Source organism: Engystomops pustulosus, chromosome 1 (genome assembly GCF_040894005.1).
Source record: "Engystomops pustulosus chromosome 1, aEngPut4.maternal, whole genome shotgun sequence".
Taxonomy (NCBI): Eukaryota; Metazoa; Chordata; class Amphibia; order Anura; family Leptodactylidae; genus Engystomops; species Engystomops pustulosus.
Window position 1 is genome coordinate 281,802,707 of NC_092411.1, and position 26,515 is coordinate 281,829,221.

Sequence of the window (26,515 nt, forward strand, 5' to 3'; positions counted from 1 at the left end):
ACCGACTGTTATCACTCAGCTCTGTACACCGACTGTCATCACTCAGCACTGCACACCGACTGTCATCACTCACCACTGTACCCCGACTGTCATCACTCAGCACTGTACACCGACTGTCATCACTCAGCACTGCACACCGACTGTCATCACTCACCACTGTACCCCGACTGTCATCACTCACCACTGTACACCGACTGTTATCACTCAGCTCTGTACACCGACTGTCATCACTCAGCACTGTACACCGACTGTTATCACTCAGCTCTGTACACCGACTGTCATCACTCAGCACTGTACACCGACTGTTATCACTCAGCTCTGTACACCGACTGTCATCACTCAGCACTGCACACCGACTGTCATCACTCACCACTGTACCCCGACTGTCATCACTCAGCACTGTACACCGACTGTCATCACTCAGCACTGCACACCGACTGTCATCACTCACCACTGTACCCTGACTGTCATCACTCACCACTGTACCCCGACTGTCATCACTCACCACTGTACCCCGACTGTCATCACTCACCACTGTACACCGACTGTTATCACTCAGCTCTGTACACCGACTGTCATCACTCAGCACTGTACACCGACTGTTATCACTCAGCTCTGTACACCGACTGTCATCACTCAGCACTGTACACCGACTGTTATCACTCAGCTCTGTACACCGACTGTCATCACTCAGCACTGTACACCGACTGTTATCACTCAGCTCTGTACACCGACTGTCATCACTCAGCACTGTACACCGACTGTCATCACTCAGCACTGTACACCGACTGTCATCACTCAGCACTGCACACCGACTGTCATCACTCACCACTGTACCCTGACTGTCATCACTCACCACTGTACCCCGACTGTCATCACTCACCACTGTACCCCGACTGTCATCACTCACCACTGTACACCGACTGTTATCACTCAGCTCTGTACACCGACTGTCATCACTCAGCACTGTACACCGACTGTTATCACTCAGCTCTGTACACCGACTGTCATCACTCAGCACTGTACACCGACTGTTATCACTCAGCTCTGTACACCGACTGTCATCACTCAGCACTGTACACCGACTGTTATCACTCAGCTCTGTACACCGACTGTCATCACTCAGCACTGTACACCGACTGTCATCATTCAGCACTGTACACCGACTGTCACCACTCACCGCTGTACACTGACTGTCATCACTCAGCACTGTACACCGACTGTCATCAGTCAGCACTGTACACCGACTGTCATCACTCAGCACTGCACACCGACTGTCATCACTCAGCACTGCACACCGACTGTCATCACTCACCACTGTACACCGACTGTCATCAGTCAGCACTGTACACCGACTGTTATCACTCAGCTCTGTACACCGACTGTCATCACTCACCGCTGTACACCGACTGTCATCACTCATCCATGCGCACCGACTGTCATCACTCAGCGCTGCACACCGACTGTCATCACTCAGCCCTATACACCGACTGTCATCACTCACCGCTGTACACCGACTGTCATCACTCAGTACCTTTCTTGCTTTGGAATTAGAGCTAATTTCCATACCACTCTCCCATGCAGCATTGCCAGTGCTCCTACACCACCATCATGACCAGTTTCATGACCTTTCATGCTATTTTGCATACGACACAGGAATTTAGGGGCGGGGCACAAGTGATATTTCCCTCTAATTAAGGTAATTTGTCAAAATTTCCTACAATTATAGAGTTTACAAGTTAATTAAAGAAGTAAATATCATGTGAGCGCCTTGCGGTGGCTGGAGGGGAGCGCGGAGATCATTAGCGCTGGCAGGAGGTTCGCTCCTCCGTAACTTGTGTACAGGTATACATAATTAATGTATATTCTACAAATATATAATTAAGACTGTAAGTGGCACTCGGAGTCCCCGTGTGGCCGCCTGGGGACGCCGCTCTCCATATTTAATGAATCCTGTTGTGTATATAACAGCCGAGCTGCCAGATCCATATTGATAATAGGATGTCACAGCCGCTATACGGCTCCTGGCGCGCTCCACGTTTTCGCTGGCTCATCGCTGGGTACGACACCTTGTGTAGAGCCGCATGCAGAGTCATCACTTCTCACAACTTTATTTTGGGATGAGGGAACTTGCATTATAGCACTTTATGGGCTGTATTATATGGCTGGGAGTATTATGTAGTGATTTAGGTTGTGGTATCACATTAGAGTTTAAATGCTATAGTTATTATACTCATAAGGGTAATATTATACATTGATTCACATGGGGGTACTATTATATAGTGATTCTCATGGGGGTAGTATTATACATTGATTCACATGGGGGTAATATTATATAGTGATTCACATGGGGGTAGTATTATACAGTGATTCTCATGGGGGTACTATTATATAGTGATTCTCATGGGGGTAATATTATATAGTGATTCTCATGGGGGTAGTATTATACAGTGATTCACATGGGGCAGTATTATATAGTGATTCACAAGGGGGTAGTATTATACAGTGATTCACATGGGGCAGTATTATATAGTGATTCACAAGGGGGTAGTATTATACAGTGATTCTCATGGGGGTACTATTATATAGTGATTCTCATGGGGGTAGTATTATACAGTGATTCTCATGGGGGTAATATTATATAGTGATTCACATGGGGGTAGTATTATACAGTGATTCTCATGGGGGTACTATTATATAGTGATTCTCATGGGGGTAATATTATATAGTGATTCTCATGGGGGTAGTATTATACAGTGATTCACATGGGGCAGTATTATATAGTGATTCACAAGGGGGTAGTATTATACAGTGATTCACATGGGGCAGTATTATATAGTGATTCACAAGGGGGTAGTATTATACAGTGATTCTCATGGGGGTAATATTATATAGTGATTCACATGCGATAGTATTTATAGTGATTGATATGGCAAGTATTATACAGACTCACATCAGGGTAGTATTATACAGACTTTCTAATAGGGGTAGTATTATATAGCGATTTACATGGGGATAGTATTATATAGTTATTCACGTGGTGGTAGTATTATACAGAGATTCACATGGGGATAGTATTATACAGTGATTCTCATGGTGGTAGTATTATACAGTGATTCTCATGGTGGTAGTATTATACAGTGATTCTCATGGTGGTAGTATTATATAGTGATTCTCATGGTGGTAGTATTATACAGTGATTCTCATGGTGGTAGTATTATACAGTGATTCTCATGGTGGTAGTATTATATAGTGATTCACATGGGGGTAGTATTATATAGTGATTCTCATGGGGGTAGTATTATACAGTGATTCTCATGGTGGTAGTATTATACAGTGATTCTCATGGGGTAGTATTATACAGTGATTCTCATGGTGGTAGTATTATACAGTGATTCTCATGGTGGTAGTATTATACAGTGATTCTCATGGTGGTAGTATTATACAGTGATTCTCATGGTGGTAGTATTATACAGTGATTCTCATGGTGGCAGTATTATACAGTGATTCTCATGGTCGTAGTATTATACAGTGATTCTCATGGTGGTAGTATTATACAGTGATTCTCATGGTGGTAGTATTATACAGTGATTCTCAAGGTTGTAGCATTATACTTTGACTCAAATGAGGGTACTATTATACCGCGATTTTGACAGAGGTACTAATATGCAATAATTCTTATGAGGGTAGTATTCTACAGAGATTCTCAAACGGGTAGTACTATATCATGACTCACATGAGGGTAGTGTTATACAATGATTCTCATGGGGATAGTACCATACTATGACTCACATCAGGGTAGTATTATACTATGACTCACATAAAAATTTTATACAATGATTCTCATGGGGATAGTATTATACTATGACTCACATCAGGGTAGTATTATATAAAGATTATCATGGAGGTAGTATTATATCATTATCATACTATGACTCACATTAGGGTAGTATGTAGTGATGGACATAAGGAGTGCCATTATTGTCTATAGTAATCGGAGAGGTATTATTTAGTCATATTAGATACTGATCCACTTTGGGCTCTTGCATTTCAAAGTGACTCATATAGAAGTCCAGGAGATTTGTCCCTTGCAGATAGTGAAGTCCAGTGATGCTTTACAGCAGCCGCCTGGCATTGTGCCTCCAGATCATACACTTGCTACCAGGGCTAGTGGGAGAGCTGCAATCCTAGCACTGTGCCAGGTATACAGTGACTGAGCGCTCAGCTAGGTCCTTACTACTATCTATGGTGGAGACTTTGTCTTCAGAGGATAGGCGGGGGGGAGCAGCATCTGTCTGTGATCAGGTTCATCACACACAACCTATAGCACAAGGATAGAGCGGCTCCACATCTCTTATCAATGATCATAATACAGTATCCAAGAGACAGGCCCGAAAATTACAACAATCATTTAAAGGTGACCTGACGGGCCAGCATCCGAGAGGTCAAGGGAGGGTGATATAGTGAGGATGACTAGATGAGGCCCTAGAATCCGGCAGAAGATAATAAATGCACCTCCGCCTGAGGACAGGTACCACCAGCCGCTCAAGGACTTCTGTACATTAATGCTGCAAGCTAAGAAGAAGGAGATGAACACACGAATACAGAGGCGGCAAGTGTAAGAAAAACGAGATGAAAAAACATGCCTGAGAGTGGGGAATAATTCACGTGGTGTGAGGGACACTGATCTTGATCTGATGTATAAAATGGCCCCACCACCAAATTCACGACCAGACTGATATCATTGGAGGAGGTCCAGACTACACAACCAGACTGCTATCATTGGAGGAGGTCCAGACTACACGACCAGACTTCTATCATTGGAGGAGGTCCAGACTACACGACCAGACTGCTATCATTGGAGGAGGTCCAGACTACACAACCAGACTGCTATCATTGGAGGAGGTCCAGACTACACAACCAGACTGCTATCATTGGAGGAGGTCCAGACTACACGACCAGACTGCTATCATTGGAGGAGGTCCAGACTACACGACCAGACTGCTATCATTGGAGGAGGTCCAGACTACACAACCAGACTGCTATCATTGGAGGAGGTCCAGACTACACAACCAGACTGCTATCATTGGAGGAGGTCCAGACTACACAACCAGACTGCTATCATTGGAGGAGGTCCAGACTACACAACCAGACTGCTATCACTGGAGGAGGTCCAGACTACACAACCAGACTGCTATCATTGGAGGAGGTCCAGACTACAGAACCAGACTGCTATCATTGGAGGAGGTCCAGACTACACGACCAGACTGATATCAGTGGAGGAGGTCCAGACTACACAAATAGACTTTAGCTATAGGAGATGGTCCAAACTATAGGGTCAGACTGCAGTTATAGGTAGGGGGGTCCACCCTACGCAATCAGACAGCTGTAGTAGAGGGAAGTCCAGACTACGTAGCCAGACAGCTGTAATAGAAGAGGGTCCAGATTACACAACCAGACTGCTATCATTGGAGGAGGTCCAGACTACACAACCAGACTGCTATCATTGGAGGAGGTCCAGACTACACGACCAGACTGATATCAGTGGAGGAGGTCCAGACTACACGACCAGACTGATATCAATGGAGGAGATCCAGACTACAAAACCAGAATTTAGGAATAAGGGAGGGTCCAAACTATAGGGCCAGACTTCAGGTATAGGGGGGAGGGTCCACACTACACAATCAGAAGGCTGTAATAGAGGGAGGTCCAGACTACAAATCCAGATAGCTGTTAAAGGGATGAACCACACATAACAGCCAGACTGCTAACTTTCGAGATGGTCTGGACTGTAGAGCCACATTAGTTTTAGCGAGCATGTTGTGGAGTCCACATCCAGATTGCTGTTATAGGAAGAGGTATAAACCACACAGCAGACTGCTTATAAAGGGAGGTCCAGACTACACAGCCAGACTACTTTTATAGGGTGTGATCCGGACTATCCAACCAGATTTCTTTTATAGAGGGAGGTCCAGACTACACAGCTGTAATAGTGGTAGATCCGAGCTACCCAACCAAATTTCTTTAATATGAGGAGGTTCAGAATTCACAGCCAGACTGTTGGTGCTAGAATGGTGTTATAGAGGGATGTTCAGACTACACGGCCAGACTGCTCTAATTGTGGGATTTTCAGACTAGACTGCAACCAAATGAGGAGGTCCACTCTACACAACCAGACTGCTATTATAGGGGGAGGTCCAGACCTGTTACAGAGGGCGGTCCACATTACAAAGACATAATTCAGTTATAGGGGGAGGTCCAGACTACAAAATTTTACTATTATCCACAGTAAATCAGATATATTTCATTAGAAAACCAAAACGCAAACTTAATAAAAATATTAAACTTTAATTAAAATATACATTATTAAAAACATGCATTGATGTGACATAATGGACTTCTTGGGGTGGTTAGAGATATTTGATTTCTTATCTCGCACATTCTGTATTATTTATAGCCCTGTATGTCTTTTGTCACACTGTCTCTCTTTGTTTTTAATTATGCGTAATATATATAGTGGGGTATTTTTTATCATGTTTGTCCTTTGGTGTTCCAATAAAATGATGTATATTAATTATTAATGATAATAGTGATTTTTTTACTCAAGTTGGAGGTTTTGTATTTAGGTTGTAGAATGAGTCTCGAAATTAATAGACTTATGTCAGTAATGTCAATCTCATTTTAAAGGCAGGGGGGCACATCAGCCTTGTGGTTGGCTTAAAGGGGCCGAATATCATGCTGTTATAGGGGGAGGTCCAGACTACACTGGCAAATTGCTGTTAAAGGGGGCGGTCCACTCAATGCAGCCAGATTGCTGTTATAGGGGGCAGTCCAGACTACACAGCCAGATTGCAGATATAGTTGACGGTCCAGACTATACAACCAGATTGCTGTTATAGGGGGTGGTCCAGACTATACAACCAGATTGCTGTTATAGGAGGCGGTCCAGGCTGCACAACCAGATTGCTGTTATAGGGGGCGGTCCAGACTACACAGCCAGATAGCTGTTACAGGGGGCGGTCCGGACTACACAGGCAGATTGCTGTTATAGGGGGCAGTCCAGACTACACAGCCAGATTGCAGCTATAGTGGACGGTCCAGACTATACAACCAGATTGCTGTTATAGGGGGTGGTCCAGACTATACAACCAGATTGCTGTTATAGGGGGCGGTCCAGACTACACAGCCAGATTGCAGCTATAGTGGACGGTCCAGACTATACAACCAGATTGCTGTTATAGGGGGTGGTCCAGACTATACAACCAGATTGCTGTTATAGGGGGCGGTCCAGACTACACAGCCAGATTGCTGTTACATCGGGCGATTAAGACGGCACAACCAGATTTCTGTTATAGGGGGGAGGTCCAGACTACACTGCCAGATTTCTGTTATAGGGGGAGGTCCAGACTGCACAACTAGATTGCTGTTACAGTGGGGCGGTCCAGACTACACAGCCAGTTTGATGTTATAGGGGGCGGTCCAGACTACGCAGCCAGATTGCTGTTATAGGGGGAGGTCCAGACTGCATAACCAGATTGCTGTTACAGTGGGGTGGTCCAGACTACGCAGCCAGTTTGATGTTATAGGGGGCGGTCCAGACTACGCAGCCAGATTGATGTTATAGGGGAAGTCCACACTACAGAGTCAAACCATTATTTCGGGGGAAAGGGGTGCACCGTAGACTACACAACTACTATTTTCTAGAATACACAGTAAAACTGCTGTTATAGGGGCTCTCCAGACTGCGCATCCTGTGGTGTAGTGGTGGTCTATATTTCACAGCTTGTATAGGGGACGCTCCAGGTTTCTCTATTTACCATGTTATAACATTTGAGGACCCTCATACTACGGCAGATCTCTGTTATCTCCTACATATCAGGACCCTATATCTCACCTCTGTATGAATCCTTTTTATAATGCGGGATGTAATGTTGTGTTTAATCCTCCGCCTGTTACAGTTTGATTCATTGTTCTGCTACAATCCTGATATTTGGCTACAGGCGTTGGATCCATAAATTCCCTATATTATTCCTCTTCCCTACATCTGTAATACTATCCCACCGGGGTCAATTAGACGTGTAACTGTAAAGTGTAATATGGCAGATTTATAATTGAGGAACATTCAGGGAAGTTCTGCTGAGAATCCGAGTCATTTTAATTCTGGGGGAAAAGAATCCATTCTTCATGCATCACAGTCACCAGTGCGGAGACATTAGCGCTGGCGATGTGCTGCGCGGACAGCGGGAGAAGCCGTGCCAGGAGCCCCAGCTCCCATCCAAGAATTAGGATGTGACTCCAACACCTCAGTACTGCCAGCATCCCTATCAGACCATGCATAATTCATGCGCTCATTTACATTCACAGGAGGCAAATCACCGGAGATTAGACAAAGCCTTCATTCTGTCATTTTGTTGGGTTTTATTTTCAATTGTACATATTTTTATGCCAAAATATATTTTTTTAAAAAATTGTGCTGAATCCTGAAGCTCATGTATTTATGTGTCTATAAAGGGCACATATATACTACACACACAGGGCAGCACATATATATACTAGAAACACAGGGCAGTACATATATACTGCATACACAGGGCAGTACATATATACTACATACACAGGGCAGTACATATATACTACACACACAGGACAGTACATATATACCAGCATACACAGGGCAGTACATATATACTACACACACAGGGCAGTACATATATACTACACACACAGGGCAGTACATATATACCAGCATACACAGGGCAGTACATATATACTACACACACAGGGCAGCACATATATATACTAGAAACACAGGGCAGTACATATATATACTACACACACAGGGCAGCACATATATATACTAGAAACACAGGGCAGTACATATATATACTACACACACAGGGCAGCACATATATATACTAGAAACACAGGGCAGTACATATATATACTACACACACAGGGCAGTACATATATATACTACACACACAGGGCAGTACATATATATACTACACACACAGGGCAGCACATATATATACTAGAAACACAGGGCAGTACATATATATACTACACACACAGGGCAGTACATATATATACTACACACACAGGGCAGTACATATATATACTACACACACAGGGCAGCACATATATATATACTAGAAACACAGGGCAGTACATATATATACTACACACACAGGGCAGTACATATATATACTACACACACAGGGCAGTACATATATATACTACACACACAGGGCAGTACATATATATACTACACACACAGGGAAGTACATATATATACTACACACAGGGCAGTACATATATATACTACATACACAGGGCAGTACATATATACTACATACACAGGGCAGTACATATATATACTAGAAACACAGGGCAGTACATATATACTACATACACAGGACAGTACATATATACCACCATACACAGGGCAGTACATATATACTACATACACAGGGCAGTACATATATACTACATACACAGGGCAGCACATATATATACTAGAAACACAGGGCAGTACATATATATACTACACACACAGGGCAGCACATATATATACTAGAAACACAGGGCAGTACATATATATACTACACACACAGGGCAGCACATATATATACTAGAAACACAGGGCAGTACATATATATACTACACACACAGGGCAGTACATATATATACTACACACACAGGGCAGTACATATATATACTACACACACAGGGCAGCACATATATATACTAGAAACACAGGGCAGTACATATATATACTACACACACAGGGCAGTACATATATATACTACACACACAGGGCAGTACATATATATACTACACACACAGGGCAGTACATATATATACTACACACACAGGGAAGTACATATATATACTACATACACAGGGCAGTACATATATACTACATACACAGGGCAGTACATATATATACTAGAAACACAGGGCAGTACATATATACTACACACACAGGGCAGTACATATATACTACACACACAGGGCAGTACATATATATACTACATACACAGGGCAGTACATATATACTACATACACAGGGCAGTACATATATATACTAGAAACACAGGGCAGTACATATATATACTACATACACAGGGCAGTACATATATACTACATACACAGGGCAGTACATATATACTACATACACAGGGCAGTACATATATACTACATACACAGGGCAGTACATATATACTACATACACAGTGCAGTACATATATACTACATACACAGGGCAGTACATATACACTACATACACAGGGCAGTACATATATAATACATACACAGGGCAGTACATATATACTACATACACAGGGCAGTACATATATACTGCATACACAGGGCAGTACATATATACTACATACACAGGGCAGTACATATATACTACATACACAGGGCAGTACATATATACTGCATACACAGGGCAGTACATATATACTACATACACAGGGCAGTACATATATACTACATACACAGGGCAGTACATATATACTACATACACAGGGCAGTACATATATACTACATACACAGGGCAGTACATATATACTACACACACAGGGCAGTACATATATACTACATACACAGGGCAGTACATATATACTACACACACAGGGCAGTACATATATACTACACACACAGGGCAGTACATATATACTACACACACAGGGCAGTACATATATACTACATACACAGGGCAGTACATATATACTACACACACAGGGCAGTACATATATACTACACACACAGGGCAGTACATATATACTACATACACAGGGGAGTACATATATACCAGCATACACAGGGCAGTACATATATACTACACACACAGGGAAGTACATATATACTGCATACACAGGGCAGTACATATATACTACATACACAGGGCAGTACATATATACTACATACACAGGGCAGTACATATATACTAGACACACAGGACAGTACATATATACTACACACACAGGGCAGTACATATATACTACATACACAGGGCAGTACATATATACTACATACACAGGGCAGTACATATATACTACATACACAGGGCAGTGCATATATACTACATACACAGGGCAGTACATATATACTACATACACAGGGCAGTACATATATACTACATACACAGGGCAGTACATATATATACTGCATACACAGAGTGGTACATATATACTACATACACAGAGCAGTGCATATATACTACATACACAGGGCAGTACATATATATACTACATACACAGGGCAGTACATATATACTACATACACAGGGCAGTACATATATACTGCATACACAGGGCAGTACATATATACTGCATACACAGGGCAGTACATATATACTACACACACAGGGCAGTACATATATACTACACACACAGGGCAGTACATATATACTACACACACAGGGCAGTACATATATACTACACACACAGGGCAGTACATATATACTACACACACAGGGCAGTACATATATACTACATACACAGGGCAGTACATATATACTGCATACACAGGGCAGTACATATATACTGCATACACAGGGCAGTACATATATACTACACACACAGGGCAGTACATATATACTACACACACAGGGCAGTACATATATACTACACACACAGGGCAGTACATATATACTACACACACAGGGCAGTACATATATACTACACACACAGGGCAGTACATATATACTACACACACAGGGCAGTACATATATACTACATACACAGGGAAGTACATATATACTGCATACACAGGGCAGTACATATATACTACACACACAGGGCAGTACATATATACTACATACACAGGGCAGTACATATATACTACACACACAGGGAAGTACATATATACTGCATACACAGGGCAGTACATATATACTACATACACAGGGCAGTACATATATACTACATACACAGGGCAGTACATATATACTAGACACACAGGACAGTACATATATACTACACACACAGGGCAGTACATATATACTACATACACAGGGCAGTACATATATACTACACACACATGGCAGTACATATATACTACATACACAGGGCAGTACATATATACTACATACACAGGGCAGTACATATATACTACATACACAGGGCAGTGCATATATACTACATACACAGGGCAGTACATATATACTACATACACAGGGCAGTACATATATACTACATACACAGGGCAGTACATATATATACTGCATACACAGAGTGGTACATATATACTACATACACAGAGCAGTGCATATATACTACATACACAGGGCAGTACATATATACTGCATACACAGGGCAGTACATATATACTACATACACAGAGCAGTACATATATATACTACATACACAGGGCAGTGCATATATACTACATACACAGGGCAGTACATATATACTACATACACAGAGCAGTGCATATATACTACATACACAGGGCAGTACATATATATACTACATACACAGGGCAGTACATATATACTACATACACAGAGCAGTACATATATATACTACATACACAGGGCAGTGCATATATACTACATACACAGGGCAGTACATATATACTACATACACAGAGTGGTACATATATACTACATACACAGAGCGGTACATATATACCAGCATACACCGGGCAGTACATATATACCAGCATACACAGGGTAGTACATATATACCACCATACACAGGGCAGTACATATATACTACATACACAGGGCAGTACATATATACTACATACACAGGGCAGTACATATATACTACATACACAGGGCAGTACATATATACTACATACACAGGGCGGTACATATATACTACATACACAGGGCAGTACATATATACTACATACACAGGGCAGTACATATATACTACATACACAGAGTGGTACATATATACTACATACACAGAGCGGTACATATATACCAGCATACACCGGGCAGTACATATATACTACATACACAGGGCAGTACATATATACTACATACACAGGGCAGTACATATATACTACATACACAGGGCAGTACATATATACTACATACACAGGGCGGTACATATATACTACATACACAGGGCAGTACATATATAATACATACACAGGGCAGTACATATATACTACATACACAGGGCAGTACATATATACTACATACACAGGGCAGTACATATATACTACATACACAGGGCAGTACATATATACTACATACACAGGGCGGTACATATATACTACATACACAGGGCAGTACATATATACTACATACACAGGGCGGTACATATATACTACATACACAGGGCAGTACATATATACTACATACACAGGGCAGTACATATATACTACATACACAGGACAGTACATATATACTACATACACAGGGCAGTACATATATACTACATACACAGAGCAGTACATATATATACTACATACACAGGGCAGTGCATATATACTACATACACAGGGCAGTACATATATACTAGACACACAGGGCAGTACATATATACTACATACACAGGACAGTACATATATACCACCATACACAGGGCAGTACATATATACTACATACACAGGGCAGTACATATATACTACATACACAGGGCAGTACATATATATACTACATACACAGGGCAGTACATATATACTACATACACAGGGCAGTACATATATACCAGCATACACAGGGCAGTACATATAGTATATACCACCGTACACAGGACATATATACTGCACACACCAGGGATCAGGATTACTGAACTATGTGGGATCACTTGATTTTCTCAGAAATAATGTAACTTCCATTGATGAACATTTGGGGTCACCGGGTCACTAGAACGGGGTTTTACAAAATTACCAAAGTATCAACATAAAACCTTATATTGCAAACAATGTGATGATAATTAGAGAACAGCAATGACTGGGGCACAGAGAAAGATCATAATGACATTTACTGAAGGTCCCAGCAGTCACCAATCAGTAGGGAGAGCACAGGACCTCAACCCTGGCCACAGGACCTCAGCCTCGGCCACAGGACCTCAGCCCCGGCCACAGGACCTCAGCCCCGGCCACAGGACCTCAGCCCCGGCCACAGGAACTCATCCCCGGCCACAGGACCTCAGCCCCGGCCACAGGACCTCAGCCCCGGCCACAGGACCTCAGCCCGGGCCACAGGACCTCAGCCCCGGCCACAGGACCTCAGCCCCGGCCACAGGACCTCAGCCCCGGCCACAGGACATCGCTGGTCTCTCTGCTCTGCTGGGATCTGCTCCGCTCTTCTTCCAGTCTCTTCCACAGTTCTGGGATTGTTGTGAGTTCCATTACTTTGTTAGTGAGGATTTTCCAGAGGTTTTCTGTTGGGTTTAGGTCAGAACTCCATTTCATTATTTCAGTGCTTTCTGTTTCAAGGAACGGCTTTTCCCATTTTGCGGGCAATGTCCTGCATGAAAATTTCTGCTGATAGAGTGATGAGTGCGCGGAAGGAGCCACATAATGCATCACTCTGCCATGTAGCTGTATGAGAGGCAGAAAAAACATTCCCCAAACCATGTCACTTCCTCCACCACCTTCCACTGACTTCTTTACACACTTTGGGTTCAGTCTTTCCCCCGTTTATTAACTTCCATAATGTTTCTCAACAGATTCAAATAAATTAAACTTGCATGACCTGAGGACACTTCTCCACTGTCCGCACAACCTGTAGAGATGAGTGTAGCCTTCTCCTTCTCTCTGCTAGTGAGAGGTTTGGTCACTGCAGAGTTGGATTTCAGTCCAAATGTTCTTAAATGTAGAGACACTGGGGGTCATTTACTAAGGGGCCGATTCGCGTTTTCCCGCCGTGTTACCCGAATATTTCCGATTTGCGGTGATTTTCCCTGTATTGCCCTCGGGCGCACGCGATCGGATTGTGCACGCGACGGAAATCGGGGGGCGTGGTCGAACGAAAATCCAACGGATTCGGAAAAACCGCTGCATTTAAAAAAAAAAATTGTGTCACGGGACTCGCACTTACCTTCACCAGGAATAGGCTCATGCATTCCAGCGGACCTCGGGGGAACTTCAGCGCAGCAGCGACATCTGGTGGACGACGGAGGAACTGCCTTAGTGAATTGCCGGAAGACCCGAATTCACCGCACAGAACGCGCCACTGGATCGCGAATGGGCCGGGTAAGTAAATCTGCCCCATTGTATGACAAGACAGATCCTTCCCCTGGTGAGCTATTCCAGCTGTAGTGATAATACAATTACCCACGGAGATTCTCCGCATTATCCTGTCCTCTCCTGCATTTGTCTTGAAAAGATGCGATATTCTCCAAATTACAGACTAGTAATGACCAACTTCTCTCGTGATAGCTGAAAGTAAGCCGCCAGTTACATCAGGTTTTTTCGGATAATAAAGGAAATTAGCCCCAGGTGCCAGATAAACACCAATAATGTTCCCTAATTTTGATCTGTGTCTTTTATAATGATCTCATTTACATATTTATTCTGTGCTTTAGAATCTATACAATGTATGAGATAAGCTTGGAGTATTGATACATTACACATGGCAGGATATAGTCACATGACCTGGATATTTAGGAAATTGTGTTGTTCTTTAATTTTGATCTCCAGTGTATACATCCCTTGTCATTGCTATTCACAGGAGCCGGAGGCTAACGCCAAATTCCTCAAATATTAACTTTAATTAATTAGTTTAAGTGACATCATTTGCGGGTGATGTCCCCGGGGATTTAGAGGTTAATAAATATGGAACAAAATAGTTAATATTACCTATGACCCTGGCGGTTTGGTACCAAATGAGCCTATTTTTAAATTGTCAACGTTTTATGAAAAGGTTAATACCTAATGACCCTGGTGGTATAGTGGTAAATATATTATGATTGTAATGGTTTGATGGTTGATGCTTATTGACCCTGGTGGTATAGTGGTAAATATATAATGATTGTAATGGTTTGATGGTTGATGCTTAATGACCCTGGTGGTATAGTGGTAAATATATAATGGTTGTAATGGTTTGATGGTTGATGCTTAATGACCCTGGTGGTATAGTGGTAAATATATGATTGTAATGGCTTGATGGTTGATGCTTAATGACCCTGGTGGTATACTGGTAAATATATAATGATTGTAATGGCTTGATGGTTGATGCTTAACGACCCTGGTGGTATAGTGGTAAATATATAATGGTTGTAATGGCTTGATGGTTGATGCTTAATGACCCTGGTGGTATAGTGGTAAATATATAATGATTGTAATGGTTTGATTTTTGATGCTTATTGACCCTGGTGGTATAGTGGTAAATATATAATGATTGTAATGGTTTGATGGTTGATGCTCAATGACCCTGGTGGTGGACTGGTTAATACCTAATTACCCTGATGGTTTGATTGTTAATGCCTGATTTCTATTGTTGTCTAGTGGTAAAAACCTATTGGCCCTGGTGGAATAGTGGTTAAAAACTAAACAATATGGCGGCTTAATAATCAATACTTAATGACCCTGGTTGTTGAATGGTTCATACCCAGCTATAAGCACCTCTCAATGTCTCTGTATAAGTTGTATACCTATAGTATATACGTGCAGTATATGATGTATGATCTCTTGCCCCCCACAGATAGGACGCCCCCCGCCACGTCCTCCAGCAGAGACTGTCTACAGGCCGGAGAATCCTGCAAGCACAACCCCAGCTGCAGCTTCAATCTCAGAACATTGCGCCAGTGTATAGCGGGGAACGGGGCCAACAAGCTGGCGCCCAATGCCAAGAGCCAGTGCAAGCGCACGGTGGACGCCCTCCACTCCAGCCAACTGCACGGATGCAAGTGCAAGAGGGGGATGAAGAAGGAGAAGAACTGCCTCAATATCTACTGGAGCATTCACCACACCCTGATGGAAGGTCAGTGCTCACCACAGGGGGCGCTGCTCGGTGTATATGTGTCACTAATATAGAATAGGAGCCATTGTGCTGTGCCCATATGTACAGGATAGGAGGAGTCGTACTGTGCTGTGCTCAAATATACAGGATAGGAGTAGTAGTACTGTGCTGTGCCCATATATACAGGATAGGAGTAGTAGTACTGTGCTGTGCTCATATATACAGGATAGGAGTAGTAGTACTGTGCTCAGATATACAGGATAGGAGGAGTAGTACTGTGCTCAGATATACAGGATAGGAGGAGTCGTACTGTGCTCAGATATACAGGATAGGAGGAGTAGTACTGTGCTGTGCTCATATATACAGGATAGGAGTAGTAGTACTGTGCTGTGCTCATATATACAGGATAGGAGTAGTAGTACTGTGCTGTGCTCATATATACAGGATAGGAGTAGTAGTACTGTGCTGTGCTCATATATACAGGATAGGAGAAGTAGTACTGTGCTGTGCTCATATATACAGGATAGGAGGAGTAGTACTGTGCTGTGCTCATATATACAGGATAGGAGTAGTAGTACTGTGCTGTGCTCATATATACAGGATAGGAGGAGTAGTACTGTGCTTTGCTCATATATACAGGATAGGAGGAGTAGTACTGTGCTGTGCTCATATATACAGGATAGGAGTAGTAGTACTGTGCTGTGCCCATATATACAGGATAGGAGTAGTAGTACTTTGCTGTGCTCATATATACTGGATAGGAGTAGTAGTACTGTGCTGTGCTCATATATACAGGATAGGAGGAGTAGTACTGTGCTGTGCTCATTTATACAGGATAGGAGTAGTAGTACTGTGCTGTGCCCATATATACAGGATAGGAGTAGTAGTACTGTGCTGTGCCCATATATACAGGATAGGAGGAGTAGTACTGTGCTGTGCTCATTTATACAGCATAGGAGGAGTAGTACTGTGCTGTGCTCATATATACAGGATAGGAGTAGTAGTACTGTGCTGTGCCCATATATACAGGATAGGAGTAGTAGTATTGTGCTGTGCTCATACATACAGTATAGGAGTAGTAGTACTGTGCTGTGTCCATATTTACAGATAGGAGTAGTAGTATTGCGCTGTGTCCCTATATAAAGATAGGAGTAGTAGTACTGTGCTGTGCCCATATATACTGGATAGGAGTAGTAGTACTGTGCTGTGCTCATATATACAGGATAGGAGTAGTAGTACTGTGCTGTGCCCATATATACAGGATAGGAGGAGTAGTACTGTGCTGTGCCCATATTTACAGATAGGAGTAGTAGTATTGCGCTGTGTCCCTATATACAGATAGGAGTAGTAGTACTGTGTTGTGCCAATATATACAGGATAGGAGAAATAGTACTGTGCTGTGCCCATATATACAGGATAGTAGTAGTAGTACTGTGCTGTGCTCAAATATACAGGATAGGAGTAGTAGTACTGTGCTGTGCTCATATATACAGGATAGGAGTAGTAGTACTGTGCTGTGCTCATATATACAGGATAGGAGTAGTAGTACTGTGCTGTGCTCATATATACAGGATAGGAGTAGTAGTACTGTGCTGTGCCCATATATACAGGATAGTAGTAGTAGTACTGTGCTGTGCTCATATATACAGGATAGGAGTAGTAGTACTGTGCTATGCCCATATATAAAGGATAGGAGTAGTAATACTGTGCTGTGCTCATATGTACAGAATAGGAGTAGTAGTACTGTGCTATGCCCATATATAAAGGATAGGAGTAGTAATACTGTGCTGTGCTCATATATACAGGATAGGAGTAGTAGTACTGTGCTGTGCCTATATATAGAGGATAGGAGTAGTAGTACTGTGCTGTGCCCATAATACAGGATATGAGTAGTAGTACTGTGCTGTGCCCATATATACAGGATAGTAGTAGTAGAACTGTACTGTGCTCATATATACAGGATAAGAGTAGTAGTACTGTGCTGTGCTCATATATACAGGATAGGAGTAATAGTACTGTGCTGTGCCCATATATACAGGATAGGAGTAATAGTACTGTGCTGTGCCCATATATACAGGATAGGAGTAGTAGTACTGTGCTGTGCTCATATATACAGGATAGGAGTAGCAGTACTGTGCTGTGCTCATATATACAGGATAGGAGTAGCAGTACTGTGCTGTGCTCATATATACAGGATAGGAAGAGTAGTACTGTTCTGTGCCCATATATACAGGATAGGAGTAGTAGTACTGTGCTGTACCCATATATACAGGATAGGAGTAGTAGTACTGTGCTCTGCCCATATATACAGGATAGGAGTAGTAGTACTGTGCTGTGCTCATATATACAAGACGGGAGTAGTAGTACTGTGCTGTGCTCATATATACAGGATAGGAGTAGTAGTACTGTGCTGTGCCCATATATACAGGATAGGAGTAGTAGTACTGTGCTGTGCCCATATATACATGATAGCAGTAGTAGTACTGTGCTGTGCCCATATATACAGGATAGGAGTAGTAGTACTGTGCTGTGCCCATATATACAGGATAGGAGTAGTAGTACTGTGCTGTGCTCATATATACAGGATAGGAGTAGCAGTACTGTGCTGTGCTCATATATACAGGATAGGAGTAGCAGTACTGTGCTGTGCTCATATATACAGGATAGGAAGAGTAGTACTGTTCTGTGCCCATATATACAGGATAGGAGTAGTAGTACTGTGCTGTACCCATATATACAGGATAGGAGTAGTAGTACTGTGCTCTGCCCATATATACAGGATAGGAGTAGTAGTACTGTGCTGTGCTCATATATACAAGACGGGAGTAGTAGTACTGTGCTGTGCTCATATATACAGGATAGGAGTAGTAGTACTGTGCTGTGCCCATATATACAGGATAGGAGTAGTAGTACTGTGCTGTGCCCATATATACATGATAGCAGTAGTAGTACTGTGCCTACTACTCCTATTGAGCACAGTACTTCTGCTCCTATTCTGTATATATGAGCACAGCACAGTACTACTACTCCTATCCTGTATATATGAGCACAGCACAGTACTACTACTCCTATCCTGTATATAAGGGTACAGCACAGTACTACTACTCCTATCTTGTATATATGGGCACAACACAGTACTACTACTCCTATCCTGTATATATGAGCACAGCACAGTACTACTACTCCTATCCTGTACATATGAGCACAGATCAGTACTACTACTCGTATCCTCTATATATGGGCACAGCACAGTACTACTACTCCTATCCTGTATATTTGAGCACAGTACTACTACTCCTATTCTGTTTAAATGAGCACAGCACAGTACTACTACTCCTATCCTGTATATAGGAGCACAGCACAGTACTACTATTCCTATCCTGTATATATCAGCACAGCACAGTACTAATACTCCTATCCTGTATATATGAGAAAAGAACAGTTCTACTACTCCTATCCTGTAAATATGAGCACAGTACTACTACTCCAATTCTGTATATATGAGCACAGAACAGTACTACTACTCCTATCCTGTAAATATGAGCACAGTACAGTACTGCTACTCCTATCCTGTACATATGAGCACAGCACAGTACTACTACTCCTATCCTGTATATATGAGCACAGCACAGTACTACTACTCCTATCCTGTATATTTGAGCACAGTACTACTACTCCTATTCTGTGTATATGAGCACAGTACTACTACTCCTATCCTGTATATTTGAGCACAGTACTACTACTCCTATTCTGTGTATATGAGCACAGCACAGTACTACTACTCCTATCCTGTATATATGAGCACAGCACAGTACTACTACTCCTATCCTGTATATATGGGCACAGCACAGTACTACTACTCCTATCCTGTATATATGGGCACAGCATAGTACTACTACTCCTATCCTGTATATATGGGCACAGCATAGTACTGCTACTCCTATCCTGTATATATGGACACAGCACAGTACTACTACTCCTATCCTGTATATATGGGCATAGCACAGTACTACTACTCCTATCCTGTATATATGAGCACAACACAGTACTACTACTCCTATCCTGTATATATGAGCACAACACAGTACTACTACTCCTATCCTGTATATATGAGCACAGCACAGTACAACTACTCCTATCCTGTATATATGAGCACAGCACAGTACTACTACTCCTATCCTGTATATATGGGCACAGCACAGTACTACTACTCCTGTCCTATATATATGAGCACAGCACAGTACTACTACTCCTATCCTGTATATATGAGCACAGCACAGTACTACTACTCCTATCCTGTATATATGGGCACAGCACAGTACTACTACTCCTATCCTGTATATATGGGCACAGCACAGTACTACTACTCCTATCCTGTATTATGGGCACAGCACAGTACTACTACTCCTATCCTGTATATATGGGCACAGCACAGTACTACTACTCCTATCCTGTATATATGAGCACAGCACAGTACTACTACTCCTATCCTGTATATATGGGCACAGCACAGTACTACTACTCCTATCCTGTATATATGAGCACAGCACAGTACTACTACTCCTATCCTGTATATATGAGCACAGCACAGTACTACTACTCCTATCCTGTATATATGGGCACAGCACAGTACTACTACTCCTATCCTGTATTATGGGCACAGCACAGTACTACTACTCCTATCCTGTATATATGGGCACAGCACAGTACTACTACTCCTATCCTGTATATATGAGCACAGCACAGTACTACTACTCCTATCCTGTATATATGAGAACAGCACAGTACTACTACTACTATCCTGTATATATAGGCACAGCACAGTACTACTACTCCTATCCTGTATATATGGGCACAGCACAGTACTACTACTCCTATCCTGTATTATGGGCACAGCACAGTACTACTACTCCTATCCTGTATATATGGGCACAGCACAGTACTACTACTCCTATCCTGTATATATGAGCACAGCACAGTACTACTACTCCTATCCTGTATATATGGGCACAGCACAGTACTACTACTCCTATCCTGTATATATGAGCACAGCACAGTACTACTACTCCTATCCTGTATATATGAGCACAGCACAGTACTACTACTCCTATCCTGTATATATGGGCACAGCACAGTACTACTACTCCTATCCTGTATTATGGGCACAGCACAGTACTACTACTCCTATCCTGTATATATGGGCACAGCACAGTACTACTACTCCTGTCCTGTATATATGAGCACAGCACAGTACTACTACTCCTATCCTGTATATATGAGCACAGCACAGTACTACTACTACTATCCTGTATATATAGGCACAGCACAGTACTACTACTCCTATCCTGTATATATGGGCACAGCACAGTACTACTACTCCTATCCTGTATATATGGGCACAGCACAGTACTACTACTACTATCCTATATATATGAGCACAGCACAGTACTACTACTCCTATCCTGTATATATGAGCACAGCACAGTACTACAGTGTATGAAGTGTTTATAGTTATATTATTTTCTTGGTGGTCTATTAATCTGTTACTTATGAATAATGCAGTGTCCTTCAGTCTAGAGGGTCATGTCCCTGGTGGGCTAGCGATATTGTAAAAATAATCTTGAGTAATTTATACAAATATATACAATGCATAATGATTACCACGTCCCAAGGTGTATCCAGAGATGGATGACTGCATAGATAATAACAGGTAACTGTATGCACATAATAGATATAAGTATAATTTCCTATATATAGCTGCTCTGTACAGTACTACTCCTATCCTGTATATATGGGCACAGCACAGTACTACTACTCCTATCCTGTATATATGGGCACAGCACAGTACTACTACTCCTATCTTGAACATAGAAACACAACCTAGTACTACTGCTACTATCCAAAATATCATAATGTTACTTTTATCTTGCATACATAGGTACAGTACTACTACTCCTATCCTGTATACTGTGCTATGCCCATATATAAAGGATAGGAGTAGTAATACTGTGCTATGCCCATATATAAAGGATAGGAGTAGTAATACTGTGCTGTACTCATATATACAGAATAGGAGTAGTAGTACTGTGCTATGCCCATATATACAGGATAGGAGTAGTAGTACTGTGCTGTGCTCATATATACAGGATAGGAGTAGTAGTACTGTGCTATGCCCATATATAAAGGATAGGAGTAGTAATACTGTGCTGTGCTCATATATACAGGATAGGAGTAGTAGTACTGTGCTGTGCCTATATATAGAAGATAGGAGTAGTAGTACTGTGCTGTGCCCATAATACAGGATAGGAGTAGTAGTACTGTGCTGTGCCCATATATACAGGATAGTAGTAGTAGTACTGTGCTGTGCTCATTTATACAGGATAGGAGTAGTAGTACTGTGCTGTGCCCATAATACAGGATAGGAGTAGTAGTACTGTGCTGTGTCCATATATACATGATAGGAGTAGTAGTACTGTGCTGTGCTCATTTATACAGGATAGGAGTAGTAGTACTGTGCTGTGCTCATATATACAGGATAGGAGTAGTAATACTGTGCTGTGCTCATATATACAGGATAGGAGTAGTAGTACTGTGCTGTGCCCATATATACAGGATAGGAGTAGTAGTACTGTGCTGTGCTCGTATATACAGGATAGGAGTAGTAGTACTGTGCTGTGCTCATATATACAGGATAGGATTAGTAGTACTGTGCTGTGCTCATATATACAGGATAGGAGTAGTAGTACTGTGCTGTGCTCATATATACAGGATAGGAGTAGTAGTACTGTGCTGTACTCATATATACAGGATAGGAGTAGTAGTACTGTGCTGTGCTCATATATACAGGATAGGAGAAGTAGTACTGTGCTGTGCCCATATATACAGGATAGGAGTAGTAGTACTGTGCTGTGCTCATATATACAGGATAGGAGTAGTAGTACTGTGTTGTGCTCATATATTCAGGATAGGAGTAGTAGTACTGTGCTGTGCTCATATATACAGGATAGGAGTAGTAGTACTGTGCTGTACTCATATATACAGGATAGGAGTAGTAGTACTGTGCTGTGCTCATATATACAGGATAGGAGAAGTAGTACTGTGCTGTGCCCATATATACAGGATAGGAGTAGTAGTACTGTGCTGTGCTCATATATACAGGATAGGAGTAGTAGTACTGTGCTGTGTCCATATATACAGGATAGGAGTAGTAGTACTGTGCTGTGCCCATATATACAGGATAGGAGTAGTAGTACTGTGCTGTGCCCATATATACAGGATAGGAGTAGTAGTACTGTGCTGTGCCCATATATACAGGATAGGAGTAGTAGTACTGTGCTTTGCTCATACGTACAGGATAGGAGTAGTAGTACTGTGCTTTGCTCATATATACAGGATAGGAGTAGTAGTACTGTGCTGTGCCCATATATACAGGATAGGAGTAGTAGTACTGTGCTTTGCTCATACGTACAGGATAGGAGTAGTAGTACTGTGCTTTGCTCATAAGTACAGGATATAGTGCATGTTCCCATATCAGTGCCTTATATTAGAAACAGTCTGATGCAGGGTGTGACTACGGCTGTAAAAAAAAAATATATATTCTCTTCTAAATTTGAGGAATTAGTGAATTAGTGTCAGGTATTATCTATCCAGGGGCCACAAGCATGGATATTACTGGGGGGGGGCCTGGACATCAATGATTATATAACATGACGGTGGGCGCTATTACATCCCGTATTATCATCCACCACTGGTCACTACAGACACACAAGTTTATGGATTAGGAGTAGGACACAAGATCCTGTTATTGGCTCCGAAAATAGAGAACATTTGCGATGGTTTATCATTGAAATATAATAGCGGTGGGAATGTGCGACAGAGCCGGACGCCACATTATACCGCGCACAATTCCACTGCTGAAAATGGAAAATTGAATCATTTTACTTTTGGCTTTGAATAAATATTGTCCCTGTCAGGAGCGGAGGACCTCCTGATAGAGGCGAGTGATGCCGGGGAGCACTTCCAGACGTAATGTTCCCTTCCATGGGCCTCATCACTCGGCCGAGAGCGCAGGAAACCGACGGTCAAATGTTACCTGTGTGGGAAGTGAAAATAATGAGACTGTAAGAGGAGATTTCTGAGGGACGGAGCCCGGGGAGCGGCACTAACCCTCTGCCTTCTGCTTTCTTCCAGGTGTAAGTGTCTTAGAGAGTTCACCCTATGAATCATTCGTCAGGGGCTTCGACTACGTGAGGCTGGCGTCCATCACAGCAGGTAATAATAGCGCAAAATACACGACATCACATAATACAACACAGGGGGCAATGACTGACAGTGAGGAACTACTACCGACCCCAACATCATCTACAGGGACCGGACCACCATTACACAGCAGATATATACAAAAATACACTCACCGGCCACTTTATTAGGTTCACCTGTCCAACTGCTCGTTAACACTTAATTTCTAATCAGCCAATCACATGGCGGCAACTCAGTGCATTTAGGCATGTAGACGTGGTCAAGACAATCTCCTGCAGTTCACACCGAGCATCAGTATGGGGAAGAAAGGTGATTTGAGGCCTTTGAACGTGGCATTGTTGTTGGTGCCAGAAGGGCTGGTCTGAGTATTTCAGAAACTGCTGATCTACTGGGATTTTCACGCACAACCATCTCTAGGGTTTACAGAGAATGGTCCGAAAAAGAAAAAACATCCAGTGAGCGGCAGTTCTGTGGGCGGAAATGCCTTGTTGATGCCAGAGGTCAGAGGAGAATGGGCAGACTGGTTCGAGCTGATAGAAAGGCAACAGTGACTCAAATTGCCACCCGTTACACCCAAGGTAGGCAGAAGAGCATCTCTGAACGCACAGTACGTCCAACTTTGAGGCAGATGGGCTACAGCAGCAGAAGACCACACCGGGTGCCACTCCTTTCAGCTAAGAACAGGAAACTGAGGCTACAATTTGCACAAGCTCATCGAAATTGGACAGTAGAAGATTGGAAAAACGTTGCCTGGTCTGATGAGTCTCGATTTCTGCTGCGACATTGGTATGGTAGGGTCAGAATTTGGTACAACAACATGAAAGCATGGATCCATCCTGCCTTGTATCAGCGGGTCAGGCTGGTGGTGGTGTCATGGTGTGGGGAATATTTTCTTGGCACTCTTTGGGCCCCTTGGTACAACGCCACAGCCTACCTGAGTATTGTTGCTGACCATGTCCATCCCTTTATGAGCACAATGTACCCTGTAACATCTGATGGCTACTTTCAGCAGGATAATGCGCCATGTCATAAAGCTGGAATCATCTCAGACTGGTTTCTTGAACATGACAATGAGGTCACTGGACACAAATGGCCTCCACAGTCACCAGATCTCAATCCAATAGAGCATCTTTGGGATGTGGTGGAACGGGAGATTCGCATCATGGATGTGCAGCCGACAAATCTCCGGCAACTGTGTGATGCCATCATGTCACTATGGACCAAAATCTCTGAGGAGCTTCCAGCACCTTGTTGTATCTATGCCACGAAGAATTGAGGCAGTTCTGAAGGCAAAAGGGGGTCCAACCCGTTACTAGCATGGTGTACCTAATAAAGTGGCCGGTGAGTGTATAGTAGGGGGCAGTATTATAGTAGTTATAT

The 26,515-nt window shown here is 42.5% G+C and overlaps 1 protein-coding gene across 1 annotated transcript in view; it reads left to right on the plus strand.

Annotated features, from left to right (window-relative positions):
- GFRA4 (GDNF family receptor alpha 4) overlaps positions 1 to 26,515 on the plus strand; it is a 312,918-nt gene that overhangs the window by 264,284 nt on the left and 22,119 nt on the right. Inside the window, exons 3-4 of the mRNA XM_072126343.1 lie at positions 16,619 to 16,897; positions 25,067 to 25,147. Coding sequence (XP_071982444.1) covers positions 16,619 to 16,897; positions 25,067 to 25,147 — 360 coding nt within the window. The remainder of the gene's footprint in view (positions 1 to 16,618; positions 16,898 to 25,066; positions 25,148 to 26,515) is intronic.